This window comes from Mesoplodon mirus (assembly GCF_964341445.2).
Source record: "Mesoplodon mirus genome assembly, chromosome: 2".
In the NCBI taxonomy this organism is placed as follows: Eukaryota; Metazoa; Chordata; class Mammalia; order Artiodactyla; family Ziphiidae; genus Mesoplodon; species Mesoplodon mirus.
In genome coordinates this window covers 179,264,350-179,285,438 of record NC_138977.1, presented here as the reverse complement: position 1 = coordinate 179,285,438, position 21,089 = coordinate 179,264,350, and the positions used below count along the sequence as shown (strand labels likewise).

At 36.2% G+C, this 21,089-nt stretch overlaps 1 protein-coding gene across 3 annotated transcripts in view; it reads right to left on the bottom strand.

The window, feature by feature from the left end:
* The window catches only part of BMPR1A (bone morphogenetic protein receptor type 1A), a 151,212-nt gene that overhangs the window by 14,773 nt on the left and 115,350 nt on the right, over positions 1-21,089 (bottom strand). For 2 of the 3 annotated variants that reach the window (XM_082629948.1, XM_082629947.1), the window contains 5 exons: positions 17,316-17,534; positions 12,694-12,856; positions 10,057-10,159; positions 4,058-4,154; positions 3,792-3,894 (listed from right to left, as the gene is read on the bottom strand). In XM_082629948.1, coding sequence (XP_082486074.1) covers positions 3,792-3,894; positions 4,058-4,154; positions 10,057-10,159; positions 12,694-12,856; positions 17,316-17,382 — 533 coding nt within the window. In that variant the 5' untranslated portion in view covers positions 17,383-17,534. The remainder of the gene's footprint in view (positions 1-3,791; positions 3,895-4,057; positions 4,155-10,056; positions 10,160-12,693; positions 12,857-17,315; positions 17,535-21,089) is intronic. The other variant, XM_082629949.1, reaches the window with a different exon arrangement.

Here is a 21,089-nt window from a genome sequence, read left to right as displayed (position 1 = left end):
GAATCAAACAAGTTCTCTTAATTCATTCTAATATTTTCAAAGGCTTTTTTAAAAATTTCAAATTATGAAATGTTTCAAACATGTAGGAAGGTAGAGATTAATTTATTTGGCACCCATGTGTAAACCATTTAAATTTAATAAATATTGACATTATGCTGTTTATTCTAGATATATTTTAAATAAATAAACATTAAAATATTTGCAGCTGCAGCCATTTCCCTCATAATTCCATTTCCCTCATTTACTCCTAAGAGACAAACACTATCCTGAAGGTGGTTATATCCTTCCTATCTATGTATTTATACCTTTACCATAAAAGTATATACTCATAAACAGCATCGTTCCTCTGGACACAAATGGCGTATGTTGTATTAATATTTTACAGCATGCTTTAAAAAACTCCTTATGTATTACATATTTACGCATGTTGATACATGTTAAAAAAACAATAGCTCATTTTTATTGATGTTGAGCGTGTGTCAGGCAGTGTTTTATGACTTACTTCATCTTTATTAAACTCCTAAGAGGTAAGTACTATTGTTTCCATTTTACAAAAGAGAAAATCATGTCCCAGAGGCTCATCATTTGTCCCAAGTCAGACAGCTGGCTAATTATTCTCCAATACTGAGGCAAGACCCTTCTGAGTACTATAACCAAAACCCCATGAATTATGAGGTTTTCAAGTCACATAGCTGGCGGGAACAGATACTATCCCCAGTCTTGTGTGAGCACTGAATACTGTTTGCTTCAATCTTTTTTTTTGTGTGTGTGTGTGTGGTACGCAGGCCTCTCACTGTTGTGGCCTCTCCCATTGCGGAGCACAGGCTCCAGACGCGCAGGCTCAGCGGCCATGGCTCACGGGCCCAGCCGCTCCGCGGCATGTGGCATCTTCCCAGACCGGGGCACGAACCCGTGTCCCCTGCATCGGCAGGCGGACTCTCAACCACTGTGCCACCAGGGAAGCCCTCCTTCAATCTTTTCAGCCGTTCTTTCCCAGCCTTAGGTGGTTTCCTCACTTGAACACACTGATCAAGATTCAGCTGAATATTCTATGGGAACGTTCTGAAGATGTCTGGAGTTCTTTCTCTGTGAAACTCTCCTTTCCAGTACTCTGTACCTATGAACTATAGCTGCTGCTCTCTCCCCAGACTCTCAGCTGTATCTCCTCGATTCAGTGTCTGCTGGGCTACACCTGAGTTCTTCCTGTGTCCCGCAGCCAGAAACTCTCTTCAGGGAGTAAGCTGGGCAATCACAAGACTCACCTCATTTGTTTCCTGTTTCTCAGGGATCAGTGCCCTTCCCTGGCTGATTGGCAGCTATTAGTATGTGATTGGGGCTTACTGATTACAGGTTTCACTGTAAGACAATCTGCTTGGGCCATTTCACTGGACTTACTAGAGACAGAATATTCAGGTCTTTTTTCTTGGGCTAGATGGATTTTCCCCAAGAACAATCTTCTTATATGTTATCTAGAGGGAACATGCTTGGTTAGCAGGGTTCTGGAGGGTGGGGGGGCCCACAAATTAGTATGTAAATATTCACTTTACCTCCTTATTTTTATTATAATACCTCACCCTCAACAATGGGATACCACAGCTGAGAACATTTTTGTTCTTTTCAGAGACTACACTTCTAACCTTCTGTTAGAGAGATGGTGGAAAGTCACATCATTATTCAGAAAGAGTAGGGATCTCAACATCTGTGGTACTTGGCATCCAAAATGGCCCACAAAATTTCTCAACTCCTGGTATGCCTGTCCTTGTTTACCTCCCTTCCATAAAGCAGGGCTGATCTCTGTGACCAACAGAATATGGCAGAAGTGATGGTGTCACTTCTGCGTCTAGATCATAAACAGCACTGCAGCTTTCACCTTGGTCTCCTGGATCACTCACTCTGGGGGGTGTGGGGGGAGCCAGGCTTCATGCTGTGAGGAAGCTCATGCAGGCAGCTCAGTAGAGAGGCTCACATCAGAGGAACTAAGGTCTCCTGCCAACTTGTGAGCCTCGGAAGCGAGCTATCTTGGAAGGGGATCTACCAGCTCCACTCAAGCCTCCAGGTAAGTGCAGCCTCTGCTGACATCTGAGCCACCCAGTCAAGTCACTCCTGAAGTCCTGACCCACAGAAACAATGAGAGATAATAACTGCTGTTTCAAGCCACTAAGTTTGGGAGTGATTTCTTAATGCAGTATTGCACAACTAATACAGCATCTGACTTTCTAAAAACAGACTTTCAAGCAATCCTCTTGGTTTTACTGACCTCCTCAACTTCACTACCATAGATAACTGCTACTGCCAATTGAGCTTCTTGGGGAATTTTACAGTATAAACTGGTTGCTGTTTGTCTTTCTCATTTTCTAGCCTGGGATTCAGATTTCTTAGGTCTACAATGTCACTACTCATCCATGAGCTTCACAGGTTCCACAGCTTTTTGCTGTTATCTTGTCTCCTTGTCCTAGTTGGACAAAAAAGTTAAAAACTCTTTATTGCTGTTTTAGTGGGGCACAACAAAAGTAAGTATGCTCAATCTACTTCTTTATCTAAAAAGTCTATAATCAAACATTTGAATCTTTGCCAGTATAATGGGTAAAAAATCTCAGTATGATTCTAATTTATATTTTTCATATTATGAGTATTCTTAAGTCATCTTTTTATTTTTCTTTTGAGAGCCATATGTATTTCTCTTTAGGTAAAACATATGCTCATTTTGGGGGGCCTAATTTCCCACTGAATTGATTTTTTTCTTTTTGATTTATAGAAGCTCTTTATATTTGAGAAATCAGCTCTTTGTAATATAAGCTACGGATATTTTTCACCGTTGGTCTGTCTTCTGACCATTTATGGTGGTTTCTACCACATAGTAAAGTTTTATTTTTATGTAGTTGACACCATCAATCTTTTCTTTTTTAATTTTAAGGTTTTTGTTTTTTGGTTTTTTTGCTTGTAAGCTTTGTGTCAGACTCAGATTATTTTAAAAAATTCTTCCAAGGTTTGTTCTAGTATTTTAATCAATTCAGTTTATATACATACATATATATATATATATATATATATATATATATATATATATATAGAGAGAGAGAGAGAGAGAGAGAGAGAGAGAGAGAGAGAGAGAGAGAGAGAAAGGGAGAGCGAGCACCCCAATCTGGCTAAAATTTATTTCAGTGTACGGAATTGATTCAACTTCATTTTCTTCCATATAGCTATTCACTCCCAAATCCATTTACTGAATAAGCCAACTTTTCCTCAGTGATCTGAAACGTTACCTTTATCATATACTAACTTTCTTTATATACTTGGGTCTACTTATGGGTCTAGTAACAAATTCCACTGATCTCTGTTTATTCATATGCCAGTAAGATAATATTTTATTATTGAAGTTTATGCCCTCCTCTTATTGCTCTTCTGGCAACTGTCTTCTGAAATCATGACTAAATGCAAACAATTCTGAACTGCCAAATAACTAAAGAATGATAATACATACAGTTGATTTCTTGGGACAGGTTTTTAAATTTAGATATAAGAAAGTTCAATATTCTATAAATAAGAAAATCTTAGGTACTCATGAACGTAACAAGAAGTATAATGTTGTGTCCAATTAATTGATTAGTAGTAAGGTCCTCTGTTCCCTTAAGAAAACTATAATATAGTTAATTAAAGGAGATAACCAGAAAATACAAGTTAATGGTTCCTGAAATACATTCAGTGTCAATGGTTTCTGCCTACTGGCTTTAAGAACAACTGTTTATATCGAATATTCAACAAAATATTTTGCATCAAAGTAATTATCTTACTTGTAACAAAAGCAGCTGGAGAAGATGATCATAGCAATTATGCAGACAGCCATAGAAATGAGCAGAGCTAGCCATCGAATGTTGTTGCCATCGAAAAATGGACCTGATAATGGAAGTAAACAATGAAAAAGACATATTATCTTTTGATCACATCTTAAAAGGAAAAAATAACTTGTAGTGTTGAACTGTAGAAAGCTTGCTTATTGTTAAAACTAGCGAAAATATTTTACTGAGAATCATGATTGCACTTTTCTCTGCTAACCTACCTATAACAACAGGGGGCAGTGTAGGTTGTAAATACTGGTTACATAAGTTGGTCCGACAACATTCTATTGTCCGGCGTAGCTGGGCTTTTGGTGAATCCTAAAGGAAGAAAATTAGAAATAATTTGATACATGAAACTGATAATTAATTTTTAAAATATTCATAAAATACAGTTTCTAATTCAGTGAGTGAAAAGGACCTGCTAAGTTTGTGTGAAAGTGATTATTGAAAAATTTAAATCTATGGTGAAATAGTGTTGTAAAGGCTCTAAAATGTTTTTTCTTAAGGAGAATGTATGTATGTGGATGGTGTGTTAGAACACTAGACTATAACTTAATTACAGATAAACAAAAGTTTATATATATTTTTCACCCAAAATTTGGCATATCTTAAGATATGACTATTCATTTGTTTTTAGTAAAAAAGTATTTAAAATCATGAGATCTTTTCCTAAAAAACATGGGTAATACATTTTATTACAGTGATAAACTAGCAGGGTAAATATGATCTCGTAGTAGTATTGAGACTTAGTTGGATGAGACTTAAGATCTGACTAAAAAGTGGAGCGTGTCCTAGGCCAAAGAAATGACAGGTTAGAAAAGGCAGTCAAGTAGGCAGAAGATACAGTTGATTCTGCCTATAACAACTATGTCGAAACTAATGAACCTGATACGGAAGCAAGCTGAAGTGTATATGTGGTGAGGATAAGGGCAAAATATAGAAACAATATTTCTGAGAGTTTCTGGGAGACCACCAACCAGATATGTGTCCCTAATACATCAGAAAATGAGCACAGGGAAAGACTATAGTCATGGGAACAGATACCAAAAATTATATGTGAAGTTTTACTTGATTAAAAGTACAGTATTTGAGAAGTTCTTAACTTGAATGCTGACATTTCAGCACCACCTGGAAGAAGTGCCATGCTAGACCAAAACAGTAACAGAAAGGAATTGTCTGTCATCATAGAAGTAGCAAGAATATAAGCAGAAATCAACCTTCTTATTCTAAAATATCAGATGGGCAGAAAGGAGAAACCCCGATATAATCAGGTATTCCTTTAAAAATGTGAAAATGAGATTCCATAGGGGAATCTATATGGGATTCTATAAGGGACTTGAGATTATATAAGAGAAGAGAAGATGGGTCAAGAGTACTTGGAAACCTCCAAAAGCACAAGTTTTACATTTTAACTGAATTTTTAACTTTCTAACAATTTTTTTTTACTTTTAAATGATCATAAAAAGAAAGAGAAAAGAGAGACATGTCAGAAGTTACACAGGTGACTCTGAAAAAAATATCCCAGATCTAGAGAAAACTTACATGAAGGATGGAATGAAGAGTATACAACTAAAGATGAATAAAAGAAGTGTGAAGCATCCAAGAATAGTCCCAGTATGGCTAAAGTTCAAAATGAGCTCAGCCTTGCAGGACAGGAAATGTAAAGAAAAATCAGGAAGGGGTTTTTGGCAGTGCTCGAAGAAAGACCACCAAGCAATGGATGTAGTATTGCTGACAAAATACTAGGTAATGGAGGACAAAGAAAATGAACACTTCCTTAACTCTCGTTTTGTTTCAGTCTTCTCTATCAAGGATGATTGCAGGAATGAAGAAGGCAGACCAAACGCTAGTAAGTGGGATTGGTATCCCAGAAGTATGCAGAGACCCTACAATGTTTTTGTGTTCTGTCTGAATTCCCATCTTCTCAGCTAGGTGAATTACATCACAGGAAGTTGAGAGCACTTGGGAGAAGGCTGAAAGTGGTATGATTTAAAGATTTTAGAAACAAGGAGTGCTGTAAACTAGATAGCTAAATGTAATATTAAATTTAAAAGGGAAAGAAAGACTTTGCCAACAACAGATTGGGGGCAGCACAGTATTATGGAAACAACAAGGATTTTGGAATCAAATAGCTTAAATCATAGCTTTGCCATTTATTAACTTTGTGACCCTGAGCAATGAACTTACTTCTCTCTGGGCTTTAGTTTCCTCTGCTATAAGATGGAGGATAAAAAATACCTGCCTAATAGGGTAACTGGGAGAAAATGAGGTAAAATATACCAAGCACTTAGCATATTAAATGCAAATAGTAAATGTTCAATAAATTAATTCTTCTTCCTCTAGTGAATGTGACACAGATCCCAGTTGACATTCTAGAATAAGTCACAAATGCTTGTAATCTCCTGGAAGACTCAATGTGGCTTCACTGAGAACAAGCAACATGAAACTCACATCTTTCTTATGTAGGTTAACTATATATCTGGGTAGGCAAAAGTTACGTGTGTATAGATTATGAAGTTGGGTGACACAAGCTTTCCGGTTCCTGCACTCCCCACTCCCATGTTCCACCCAAGTCCATTTGTATCTCTGGATTTAGGTGGGCAATAAAAATCCTTGTGGGGAAAAAACTCACTTGGCATTCACAAAATAGGAGATTCTAACTTATTTAGTGAGCTTGAATGGGGGGCTGCAGATGACGGGGAGTGGTATACAATAAAGGAACTGAAACCAAATTACAAGAAATGGCAGTGCGGTTTCTGAGAAATAATTCAATCCACTGGAAGAAACAGAATAAGCCAGATTTACCTACAGAGACTGGATTGTGTGAGGGAAAATCAAGGTCTGGGTGAAGCATGGTGATTATCACTTGAACTTGTTTTGATTCAAACCTGACAGTATGTGAAAGCACTGGGAGGAAAAAGCTTAGGTGCCAGGTAAATTAAGAGTGAGATATAGCAAGATACACAGAAAGTGAGATAAGTGGTGGTCAACATGTTTTGTCTGTGTAACCCCTAAATGAATTCTGAAAAACAATGTATCCCCTCATATATTTTTAGACTGACACCTAAAATTTTTCATCATAAATAGCTGCAAAGAATGTATTGATAATTACTTGCATATTGCACATATTTTAAAATAAAATTAAAATAACTCAAATCTATTCAGTAGAATCTAAATAATGTAGCGATTCAATACCCGTTATCATTATTTAAAAAAATAAATGGTCAAAATGCTTCTTTAACAATTGAAAATTTTATAGTGTTCCTTTTGCTCCTTGAGCTCCTATTCCGTTTCCACATTTTCCACAATAATCATGTCCTAATGTTCATGGAGAGGGGGAAGGGTAAGCCAGGCCGAAGTGACAGAGTGGCATAGACATATATACACTACCAAATGTAAAACAGATAGCTAGTGGGAAGCAGCCGCATAGCACAGGGAGATCAGCTCGGTGCTTTGTGACCACCTAGAGGGGTGGGATAGGGAGGGTAGGAGGGAGACACAAGAGGGAGGAGATATGGGGATATATGTATCTGTAGAAACGAACACAACATTGTAAAGTAATAATACTCCAATAAAGATGTTAAAAAAAATTGTACTAATGTAATATGTATCTTGATAAATAATTCTCTACATGAAAAATAAACATATATAATCTATTTTATTTCCTGTGATAGTATGTCTTTAAGCCAAAAAATTATTTTGGTTTGATTTATCATCACAATTATTATTAGTATAAAATTAATCAAAACTGTATATATAATCTTTATTAAAATACTAATATAAAAAGAAAATTTTATTGGAGAGGTATGAGATGAATGACACTTTAAAAAAAACTACTTCATAAATCCATGGATAATTACTTATTGCTAGAATGAGAAAGTTTGGCATTAACTTTAATCCTATTTTTATCTTTTCCTTTTTTGGGGTCAGTACTAAGATTCTTTGTTCACATAAACAAAAAGATGATAATGGAAGGAACTAGTTATGCCATTGTCCCCTAATTCTTTAGAGACCTTCCAATCGTATGCTAAAACTCTTATAATGATCCTATTAGGAAAAATTATTTTACATGATCTAGCAAATTGGTTGAAAGCAAAAAATGAAAAACTACCAGATACGCAAATATATCTGCTATCCCCAAGTTCCCCACACTGATACTTAGATTTCGAATTATAACACTGTTTGGAAACTTGAGTATTTACATTCCAGGCCACTAATCTGGAAACTGTGACAAGGATGATTGTGAAAAGGAAGGAAGGAAAAGAGAAATTGCTTAAGAAGCTCTGGTCCCAGGCAGATCAATATTAAGCAATAGGACCTGTGGAAGTTCATGATAGGTAAACCGATCCCCTTAAAACTATCCATGTGCTTATGCGATCCTTGTGTAATGTAGTCTGTGTGCACCCAGGTATATGCGTAACCCAGTTTAAAGCCTGCTTGGTTACATCATCAATATGGTAAAAGCTAACATTTACTAAGTCCTTACTATGTGCCAGTTGTGCTAAACTCTTTGCATATATGCTACCTCTCATTTGACCCTTACAAGAACTCCTTTGCTGATGAGAAAACAACTTAAGAGAGTAAAGCTCCCTGCTCAAAGTTCCACAGCTAGCAAGAGGCAGCATGTCCATCTGAACACAGACTGTCAAGCTTAACAACTAAATTACATTGATAACTTCATTTGGGACACATCTAGTTGAGGGGGCCTGCGAGACACTGGTTACTACTGTCAAGCTCAGTGCTTTAACCACAGAGAGGTCTTTCTTCAACATTTTAAAGTGATTAAACAGTGTACTGTTTGTGCGGTTGATAAATATGCAAATAGCATAAAACTGGAAGAGACAAACAAATCAGCATCCCCCAAATCCTGACAAATTAGAGCAAAGGATTAATTTTAATACAATGAAATTTAACTTAGACAAGTATGTGACAATTGTGTAACAAAACTCATTCCATTCCCACCTACTTGTTTGTGTCAAGAAACCAACAGCACCAATAAAGAATGGAAGAGATAAGGATGAGCAGTAGCATGAGTGAAAGACATGGGGATTTCAGCTGACAGAAAACTCCATATATTTCAAGAATATGGTATGACAATCAAACCTCTAACATGAGATTTGGCTGCATTTAGGAAAAGGGAAAGGAGTTACTAATTCTTGGGGGTTTTTTTTCTTCTTTTTTTCTGGCCAGACCACAGTCAATTCTGCATCTTACACTGAGAAACTGAAGAGTGAGTAACTCTAAAGCTGATGATTATAAGGAGCCGTTGAAGTCATTCTGAACTACTATTTTCATTGGGCAAAGACTACCGGGTATGGGGAGTAAAGCAGTACAAAAAGAAATTTCTTCACATAGTAAAGGGCTACCATATTAAAAAGGGATTCAATTTGTTCTCTATCGTCCAAGGAAGTACAAAGGAAGAGACACTTGCAGTCATTCAGAGGAACAGCTTTCTAAGGATAAGGTCGGCTCATTACTACAGATGAAAAAGGTGGGCTTGGGAGGTAATGAGCCCGTCACTAGATGTGTAGCAAACAGAAAACAGATGGGATGCAATATGTGCAAGCGCGCGCGCGTGTGTGTGTGTGTGTGTGTGTTCGTGTGCGTGCATGTGTGGTTTCTATCAATCCTGAGAATTTCTCATTAATTGGAATAATTTTCTAAAATAGCTGAGGCTTAAATTTGTTAACAAACAGCTCTCTCTGGAGCTATTTTCAAAAACGCTGGAAGGATCCCCTGGGGCAAAATTACTATACAGGATTTTGAAGAGATTAGGTTTATAACCCAAAGCCATCAATATGTTCATAAACTATTACTGATCCTCTGATTCCTTTGCTGTGCTGTTAAAGTAACTCCACTGAGATCTCCTTACAAGGACTTAAGGTCTCTAAGTTGTCTCAGAGAGATCTAAAGGTTATTTACCTGTCACCTTCAAGTCTTTCCAGTCAATTTTATAATCCAGAAGTAAGTGTGACAGTATCGTTTTTTACAGGCTTGACAATTTAAAAAAAAGATGATTTAAAACTTTTTTTTAAAGTAAAATAGTCTGTCATTTCAATTGGCACAATCATACAGCCTGAAGCAAGGGCTAAGCTTCCTCCAATATATTTGCTTCCAGAACACACAGCAATGAGCAGACCAGGCACACTTCTCCTTGGGGAATCAGCTTTTCCTGTGGCCGCTCCCTTTTTTATTTCATAGGCCTCAAATGAGGTCTTACCTTGCACTGAAAATCAGATCCTTCATATTTCATACACCCTGAAGCCAGTGTGGTTTCTCCCTGGTCATCTTCTTCTATGATGGCAAAGCAATGCCCATTAGTTCTAAAAGAAAAAAAGCCAAAAAACCAAAAACCAACTTCACATTGGAAAGTACTAGTTAAATCTCAGTATGAATGTGACCAGTTACTGATGGCTTTTAGTTCTGAATTAGAATTACATTCACATTTGACTTACTGGCAAAACAGTATGCGTTTTAAGGCAAATGAAAATTGTCACATCTGAACTAAAACCTAAAGGTCTAATAAAAATCCTGTGTCAGGTAGAAGAGGATTTTCTATTAAACAAGTCCCACCAAATATGAAAAACTATGTAACTTCTCTTTGCTAATCATAGTCATGTGATCACAGAAAGATGATTTATACAACTTTATAAAGTAAATAATCTTAACGTTTAAAAATATACTTAAAAATAACTTTGTCTCTTTTCATCCATAAGATTTTCAGTATTCCCATACTGTACATAATAATAAATAAAAACAAACTTTCCTGTGAAACATAAAAATAGATTCAATGACAAAGAAAAGTATATTTGGGAAGACCAGACTAACTAAGATCCTGAGAGGCACTTTTAATTTAACATGATAGGAAAAAAGGGAGAACTTTTGAATAGCTGAATTTTCAAGAAATTTATATAAATGGATTTGTATTTAATAAAATGTTATCGGGACCTCCCTGGTGGCGCAGTGGTTAAGAATCCGCCTGCCAGGGCAGGGGACATGGGTTCGAACCCTGGTCCGGGAAGATCCCACATGCTGCGGAGCAACTAACTACTGAAGCCCGCGCGCCTAGAGCCCGCGTTCCGCAACAAGTGAAACCACCGTAATGAGAAACCTGTGCACCACAACAAAGAGTAGCCCCCACTCGCCACAACTAGAGAAAGCCCGCACGTAGCAACGAAGACCCAATGCAACCAAAAATAAATAAATAAAAATAAAATAAAATAAAATAAAAAATTGGAAACCCTAGAGGGGAGTATCTTTAAAAAAAAAAAAAGTTATCATTTTAGTACTAGTATGCCAGAATTTTCTCCTAATATATTCATTAGGCTTTCATGGGTAGGAAGAAACATCTAAAAGATTTTTTTGTGTCCCTCCTTACTGTTCATATCAGTAAGTATACTGCTTACAGTTAAAAGAATATTGCAGAATTATTCATTTTCTGAAATGAGAAAATGTTAAGTGTGAGGTGAAATTCTGTTAAAATTGATTATTCCCAGTTTTACTCTGGGTTACTAAGCCTCTAACAAATAGCCCACACAGATCAAGCAAGAGCTACAGACAAGAAGTCTGGCAAGAAGTCTCTTGGTGACATAGGGAACACTCCCCTAACAACAGATCACCCAGTCTGCCACAGTAAAGTCAACCACCACCAGCACAGACAACAAATCTAAGACATGGTGAACGATCATATAATTTCAGTGTTTTATATGTATACATTTTGGCTTTATATCTGGTCACATTCAAAGAGCATAAAATTATTAGGAAAGTGCAAAACAAATCAATAATTATTGATTATTACACCTTTATAACAGGGAGACAACTGACTGATAAGATTGAGTCGTTCAGGGAATTTTTTTGGCTAGTAAGTCAATTCTTCAATGTCCCCCAAGAATACGGAATATAATTACATGATCATATATAGATATTAATTAGTTAACATGAAATTAAGTAGAAAAATTAAAGTGGTTATATAAATCAGATTTGGATTTGGGAGTTCACATAAGAAAATAACACAAAATTAATTAAATATCACAATATCATTCTTATAGACCTGCAAAATATTTCAAAATATTTCAATTTTTAAATTTATTTATTTATTTAATAGGAAGGTTTTTTTAAAAAAATAACTATTTATTTATTTGTTCTTATTTATTTATTTATGGCTGCACTGGGTCTTTGTTGCTGTGCGCAGGCTATCTCTAGTTGCGGCGAGTGGGGGCTACTCTTTGTTGCATTGCGCGGGCTTCTCATTACGGTGGCTTCTCTTGTTGTGGAGCATGGGCTCTGAGCACGCGAGCTTCAGTAGTTGTGGCACGTGGGTTCAGTAGTTGTGGCTCGGGGGCTCTAGAGCACAGGCTCAGTAGTTGTGGCGCACGGGCTTAGTTGCTCTGTGGCATGTGGGATCTTCCCGGACCAGGGATCGAACCTGTGTCCCCTGCATTGGCAGGCGGATTCTCAACCACTGCACCACCAGGGAAGCCCCTATTTCAACCAATTTAGAATTACAAGGTTTTAGGTGAATTTTCAAGGTTTCTTTTTGGTAATCTCTAAGTTTTCTACAATGAATATCAATCACTTTATGATAAAAATATCACTAAATAAACCCAAAATGCTAGACAAATACCAGATTCCTTTTAACTCTTTAAAACCTATATTACAATGTTACTCTAAGGAAATAACCATCAATCACTTAATAGTAATAAATGTTCCTATATAAAAAACAAGGAGCTTTTTGGCCCTTTGGAAAAACCATATAAAGTTAAAGAAAAAAAATTCAGACAAGGTAAACAATTCTTAAAACAGTACTAAGTGCAACCCTATTCTCGTAACTTTAAGAAGCACTGCATAAAATACTTACATGCATGTGTTGTTAATAGCATCATCTGGGCAGTGTCCTGAGCAATAGCACTTTAAAAAAGGCAAGGTATCCTCTGGTGCTAAGGTTACTCCATTTTCTGACTTTTTCTGGTCGGAGTCTGATTTCATCCCGGTACCATGGAGCATACTGTCTAGATTCTGCCCTGCATTCAAACATGAAGTTGTAAATAAACCATTCGGAAAAGCTAATTATTTGATTCCAATTTTCAGTGAGAAGTTTCTAAGCTTTCTTATTGTATTAATTGCAGCTGTGTGTTTTAATTAAAAATAAATTTCATTTATATGATTAACATTTATTAACAGCCTAAAATGCACAGAAAAACTATCCCAGGTATTGTGGGATATATGGAGATTATGTCACAATTTTTGCACTAGTGAAAGACAAACAAGAGTGGCACAAGGTAGAATATGGTCATAACTTGTAAGAAAGGTACAAAATCTAAGGCAGTTTCAGAGAAGAGCAAGATTATTTCCAATCATTAAAAAATATGTACAGCTGATTCACTTTGTTATACAGCAGAAATAACACACCATTGTAAAGCAGTTATACTCCAATAAGGAGGTTTAAAAAAAAAAAGGCAAATTACAGTTCTTTTTTTAGACTTTCTGGTTCAAAACTTGTGACTAGTTTAAAAAAAGTAAAGTCCTTTATTTGTACCTCTATGTGGAAGTGAAATTACTAAGCATCTTGCTCTGGATTTTAATTGCTTAAGGGAATTATGAGAGCATGGGGACTAATCATATTATCTGGTGCCTTTTATCTCAAGGTCATTGGTTCAAATCCAGACTATGCTGCCAGAAAATGAAGGTCACTGGAGGGCAGTAGTTAGCGCATGGAAACAGAACTGTGTTCTTGCATTAGAGTCTTGTAGCCTTAAATGACAGATACTGTCATATTTGGTACTGATTCTTTCAGGCTGAAAGCAGAACAGAACTAAAACAACGTTTTAGTAATTCCTTTCTCCCTCTGAATCAGTTGAAATCAGCTAGGCTACTCCTTGTAGAGTTGATCTTCATGGAATGAAATGTAGAGCTAAAACAGGTATAAAATATTAAGAGAACTGTGTATGTATTTCATTATAGATGTTAAATAAGTGGTTCACAGCATAATGTGAACTTGACTTAAAATTTAGCCGTACTAGTGAGATGAACTTGAAAAAAGAAAAAGTAACACATACACACACATTGATAACAGGAAAAGAATGTGCTGCTAAATAAATTTTAGTGATTCCATGCCATAAATTTCAATAATGTTCACTTAATCCTATAAATTGCTACAAAATGTAGACTTCATTTATGTTAAGAACATCAACAAAAAAAAGGGGGTGGGGAAGAGTTTCAGGAAGGGAGGAAATCCACTGGGCTAGAAATGAGGAAATCTAGATTCTGGTCTACTATGTTCCTCCACCGTTTATCTAGCTGGATGATCATGGACAAGCCATGTCATTTCAAGCCTCATTTACTCAATAAGACTATAGGACTAAAGCATATCTGAGGTCTCTTAACCAGTTTTAAAATGATATTACAACAACAGAAGGAAGCAACAATTTAACTACGGGGACCAAATGGCCAATAATATATTTATGCACGCAATTAGTTTTTTTCAAAAATCTAATGATACCTTGAAAAAGCAGTATAGTGTGGCAGAAATAACACTGAAATAACAGTGAGAAGTCAAGGGTTCAAGTCCTGAATATCTCCATTGATAAGTTAGTCTCTGAACCTCAGGTCTCTATCTATAAAAAATGATGATAATAATTTCTGCCCAATTCAAGAGATTATATATAGATCAAATGAATGTACAATAAAGGGCTTAAATATAAAAGTATATAAATGAAGATATTACTAATAACAAAGATCATACTAAAAGATCACCAATACCTGGAAAATTCAGTTACAGATGGTTAATACACATAACTTCCTAGAACACTGTTTGAATTTAAGAGATAGAAATATTTTAATTATGATAATTTGCATCTGAGGTTTATATTATCTCAAGTATTAATTAACAGAACACTGATTAGAGGCCAACTACGTGCAGGCAAGTTACATCTGAACGTTGGAAACTGATGTGGTCCTTGAGAAACTTGGAAGGAGACAAAGGTGTATGTGTGTGGAGGGGATAAGCACATAAATAAACACAATTCAAAGAGTGATATAATACAAAGGTGCTATGTAAACAAAGGAAGGAGCCAGTAACACAAACTCACCCTAGGGCGTCAAAAGCAAAGAAACCTGAGCTATACCTTAAAGTTGTAAAATTTCACTGAATAGAGGCATGGATACAAAGAAAAATAGCTAGCAACAGCCTCTCTGTACTCTCTCCCTAGATGACAGCACTTATTCCCATGGTTTAAATAAATCTCTTCATTGATGGTTCCTAGATTTATCCCTTCAGCCTTGACTTGCTTAAGTAACTCAAAACTAACTCGTCTAAAATGGAATGCTTGACTTTTTTCCTCAAACCTTGTCCTCCCCAGGTCTTTGGCTCACCTTCCAAGATATATCTCACTTTTTCTCATTTTGGTCTAGTTCCTGCTATTACCCGGGCCCATCATATCATGTCACTTCCAAGATAAGACACTGATCTCCCTACTTCTGTTTTTGCCCCCTCCAACCCATTTCCCACATAGCAGCCAGAGTTATCTTATAAACCTAAATCTGATCCTGTCATTCCCTGCTTAATACCAATTAATGGCTTCATATACACTCAGAATAAAATCCAACCTCCTTCACCAGGCCTACTGAAGCCCTGCAGGATTTGGACCCTGTGGACCTCTCTCTCCCATCATGCCCAAACATGCAGCCCTGTGTCAGTTCCTAGAACACGCCAATCTCTTTCTACACACAAGTCCTGTGTTTACAAAGCATAAAATTATGAGTCCTGGTGTGGGCTGGAGCTATAGGTTATATATATAACACCACTCTAGCAATTCATAGTAATCTCTAAGAAATAACTTTTTTTTTGGCCGCTCTTTGCGGCATGTGGAATTTCCCGACCAAAGATTGAACCCGTGCCCCCTGCAGTGGAAGCAGGGAGTCTTAACCACTGGACCACTGGGCAAGTCTGAAATACCATTTTTTCTACATTGGTTTTAGTTCTTTTCCTTAAGAGCAAATATTTTTATCTTATTATTTGAAGGGAACTATCAAACTAATCTTCTTTGAAAGGAAATGTAACAAATTTTGCTTATATTTCAGAGAAATATAACGCTTACTAAGATTTTTCACTTATGCCTGGTAACTAATTACCAATTTATTTCATCTAACAAAAGTTTATTGGGACTTCCCAGGCGGTCAGCTGGTTAAGACTCTGTGCTTCCACTGCAGGGGGCACAGGTTCGATCCTTGGTTGGGGAACTAGGATCCCACATGCTGTGCAGTGTGGGGGAAAAAAAAAAGTTTATTATGTAACAACTTAGGATGGGGAATGAGAATTTTGTATCATACTGTCTCTGTGTGATCTATATAGATTAAAAAAAATTTAATACTAAATACTGATTACCTAGGAGTAAGGTAGCAAATACAAATGTTACTATTAATTTAACTCATCTTCACAACTGACAGCTTTGGTTGACACTGATCAACAAGGCATCTAACAAAAGACGTTAAAATAAAGATGTTTTATTAAATAATGTGGTGTTTCACACAAAAAAGTAGCTTTTGCAAGAGTGCTTTTATATTCTCAGCATGGGTACTAAATAAGGGTACTAAACCTAAGACAAAATACAAAGAAGCTACAGATTTCATTATTCTGTTCACTCAAATGAAAATGTCAAAAGATTTATGCTGTTAATCGTAATTCTTATTAGCAGATTTTAATCATCACTGTGAACAAAACATTATGAAGAACAATCTGTGAAGATATAAACTTAAGAGAACGGAGATGTTCAGTAAGTTCTATATAAAATCATTTTGCCAAATACCACTATCTCTTCAGTTTAAAACACTGTCCTAATTAAACCATACAGGGAAAAGCTCATATGCAAATATACAGCCCATCTGATCCTAAGAGTCATCAAAATAACTTCCTGTTTGGGAGTTCTAAGTTGTGAATGCACAATGTAAAATTACAATATTAGTCATAAATAGAACTTTGAGTACTCTGAAGAAATTTTAATATTTGGCACAAAGAAATTCCATTTATGTTTCTCAACTCTTTTAACAACAATAAAATGTTTTTTAAAAATTGACATTTATTCCTTACTGTATTTTAAAGGGGAGAGGAATTTTAAAACTAAGTCTTGAGTACCTATTACCCTTAGGCACTAGGTCACCTACTTTATTTTATATTTTATCTCATTTAATCCTCATAAGACCTGGTGTTGTACATCATAATGCCTATGTTACAGATAATACACAAAGTTCAAAGAGACTGAGATTTTATACAGACTTGAAAATGTTTCTATCATAGTCAAGTTCAAAAATTATTTGGCATGTGTTTGTTCTTTGCCTCTATACTTAAAAGCTATTGGCATACTGGGCCTAACTGTTCAAAACGGGACATGAGTTGAAAAAGCGGTCCTAAGAATGAGTGTTTTTTATATATAGAAATAAATTACTAAAAAAGAGATAAGATTGCTTACATGAACACTGATTTACCTTGAACATGAGAAATGATGAACAGATAGGCTCCCAATAATCTGATGTAAATATACAGCTGAGTCATTGTTCAATTTTAACGTTCCCTGTACACTGTCACCTTTAATAACTAGTCTTGTTATGTCACTAATTTAAAAGACTTTCATTCAATGAGATTTTCTTGTAAAAGGTCTCAATCACTTGACAATGACTCCAACTTCCACTGCTTTCTCCTGACTCCTGAAAGATAAAAATATTAAGAAGGAAATGAATATAACTGAATTCTGGAAAGTTTTCAAAAACTAGGAGAGGAAAAACAAATGCCCAAACATACCTTTAAACAATGAAATACATTTTTAAAGATTAATGTTATCATTGTTAAAAAAAAAGGCACTGTAATTTAAAAGCTTAAATAATTTATTAATAGGTTGCCACCTCTCCTGACCTTAGATTAACCATATGTAAAATAAGATAAGAACACTAATAATCTTAACAGTCTTTTCTGGCTGCTCTAAAGTAATTATTGTATTGCTATTAAGAAAATTTCTAAATTATTAAGAATAAAACAGGAAGAGCTGAATTTAGAACACTAAGCTAGGACTTCCCTGGTGGCGCAGTGGTTAAGCATCTGCCTGACAATGCAGGGGACACGGGTTCGAGCCCTGGTCCAGGAAGATGCCACATGCCGCAGAGCAACTAAGCCCGTGCGCCACAACTACTGAGCCTGCACTCTAGAGCCCGCGAGGCACAACTACTGAGTCCACATGCCACAACTACTGAAGCCCATGTGCCTAGAGCCTGTGCTCCTCAACGAGAGAAGCAACCACAATGAGAAGCCCCGCACCACAATGAAGAGTAGCCCCTGCTTGCTGCAACTAGAGAAAGCCCGAGCACAGCAACAGACCCAAAAAAAACCAGCCAAAAATAATAAAAAAAGTAAATTAATTAATTAAAAAATAAAACACTAAGCTACTCATCAAAAATTTTCAATCCTAGTAGATGTGATAAATAAAAACACCTTGAATCTTTCTAATAAATAATGTATTCTATAGATAGAAGAGAAGGCCTACCTAGAAAAACATTTAAATATGCAGCATGCTTCCTCATTAAAGCAAAAACATTAGAAATGTATCTTAAATAAAATTATTTACCTAAAATACTACAAATCTGAATTCATTAGGATAAAACTGAGCTTTTCATATGGATGACATGAAACATAACCTCTCCAATTAAGGTTTGGCAATTATAAGATAGTTAAAGAGTTAACAGAAAAAAAGGTTAGTTTGTGTAAAGATGAATATGATTCTGTTTCTTCTCTCATCCTGTTGCTTCAGGCAACTGACTTTACTGACTTCAGCCTGAATTATTCCTCACTGAAAATGATATTATTTATTTGTAACACAATTATCCTGGCATGATTTCTACCATAAATAACTCAAGCTTTCTATGCTAACTAAGAATTTTTCACTTTAATTAGCTCTCCAAAGGCACTTAGAGTATTGAGGAAATAAGGTTTACAGTGAGATGTCATTTATATTGTACATTTTATATATGGCTTATTCTAAAATCTCTAATTTCTCTACTATGAAATTAATTTGCTTTCCATCTACATAATGTTGAGAGAGTAAGATGTAAAGTCTAAAATTATTACAGAATAACATCTGTAATATGATTTAACAGTATTTGAGAAAACTCACTTCTTGAAATTATGGGATTGTGACTCTAGGGATACTTGTTCCAGGTTTCAAATTCAAAAGAAGTTTCCAGTATATTTCCAACACTGAACTCTCTCCTTATTTCTATTTGCCTATTAAATATCTCTACTAGGATTACATCCCACCTGTCCAAATCAAACTCACTAACTTTCCTTCTCATTCCTCTAGACCTGCCTCCTCCTCCTCCATTTGCTATCAGAGGAGGGTGGTGCCATCTCTCCAGTCAGCCATGCCCCAAACCCTGGCATCATTTCTGCCTCTCTTCCTAGCTCTCACTCTCTCTCCATACCTTCATTCATTTATTCATTCACTCACTTATTCACCAACAGTGTTTTCTGAGTATGTATTACACATCAATGCAAGGGGCTAGAAATAAAAATATGAGTATGACAGATTCTACTTCAAGGGCCTCATATTCTTGGTCAGGAAACTGACTGCTATGACTGGTTCCATCTTTCAGTGTCACTGCTTCTTCATCAGTTTATTGAAGCTAGTATGTGGTCTTGTCTCATTACAGGTACAATGAAGGCATCCTGCAGTGCAGTCGATGAGACCCTAAGCACCTGCCACACTCACAGTCCCTTTCAGAGGAAAGGGATCATGTGTGGTTTCTTCTACACAAACACCTGCGACTCTACCACTCTCAGCACAAGTTTAAATCCTGGATCTGCCTTAAATAAGTAACTTCACCTCTCTGGATGAGTTTCCTCATCTGTAAAACTGGAATTATATTAACTCACAATTATTTTGAGAACTACATGAGGTAATAGCTAACATATATTCACCTGTATGTGGCAGACCATTATAATGCTTTGAATATATTAATATTAATTTACAGAATCATCACAACCACCTTGTAAGATAGGCACAATTTATTATTTTAATTTTACAGATGAGGAAACTAAGGCAAGTGGAGTTCAAGGAATTTATCAAAGACCACACAGCTGGTAAGTGTCAGGGCTATAATTCTAATCAAGAAGATCTGATTCTCGAGCCCATGGGTTAACTGCTACCCTATGCTGCCTTGCTGGATATTTTACATACATTACATAATGTAAACTATACGTTATGAAGTATTTAGAAAAGCCTGGTACAGAGTAGGTACTTAATAAAAGTTTCCTCCTCTCACACGTTTATAACATACTTGCCAACCTGGCACAGGAAGTAACAGGTGCTATCCACGACAATCCCATCTGCAAGACATTTTTATACACTAAAAACCCTGCAACAACTTGTATGGAGAACAGCTATCAGCCAAGAGAAGGCTAAAGGTAAAATGGCTTCAAGTGCCTCATTTGTAATCTAACAATGGAAGCCCCTAATCTTTAAAAGAAAAATGTTAGGTTTTAGCTGACTACAAGCTCAATAAGCATCAGTGCTTGTGACAATTCTAAGACATGAAGGCAATCTAATCAAGCATTGATAGAAACACACTGCCATAATCAAAGAGGGTAACCATCTTACTTTATCCCACCTGGTCAGGCCTCAAATACTTTAGAGAAGAATGACAAGAATGCAAAGGATAGAGAAATGACTACACTTGAGATACAACTAAAAGGACCAGGGATCTTTGCTCAGAGTATCAAAGGAATAAAGCGTGAATGTACCTCTGTCAAGGACACGACAGGCATGATGCAAACAAGACTAGACCAATTAAATGACTTATCAGATTCCTTCCAGCTCTGAATTCCTGAGTGAATAGTGCTCTCGCTATTGAATGTTAATTTATTTCCCAAATATTTATTAAGTGCCTATTATATACGTGATTCTGTATGAGACACTGAGAATATAGTGAGAGAGCAAAACAGACTGAGCCTTCATGGAGTTCACAGTCAAATAAGACAATTAAGATATTTAGACACCAAACAAGACAATACAAATGATACGTGATCACAACTTGAGGTGAGTGCAAGAGAGAAAAGTGCCAGGTCCTCGAGGGACATGGGGAGTGACCTAATCTAATCCAGATAGAGAGGTCAAGGGAAGCAATGTAGAAAAGTGACATTTAAGATGTAATCTGAAGAATAAAAGAGTTATATAGTCAGGTAAAGAAATGAGGTTGGGGAGGGGGCTTGTTCTA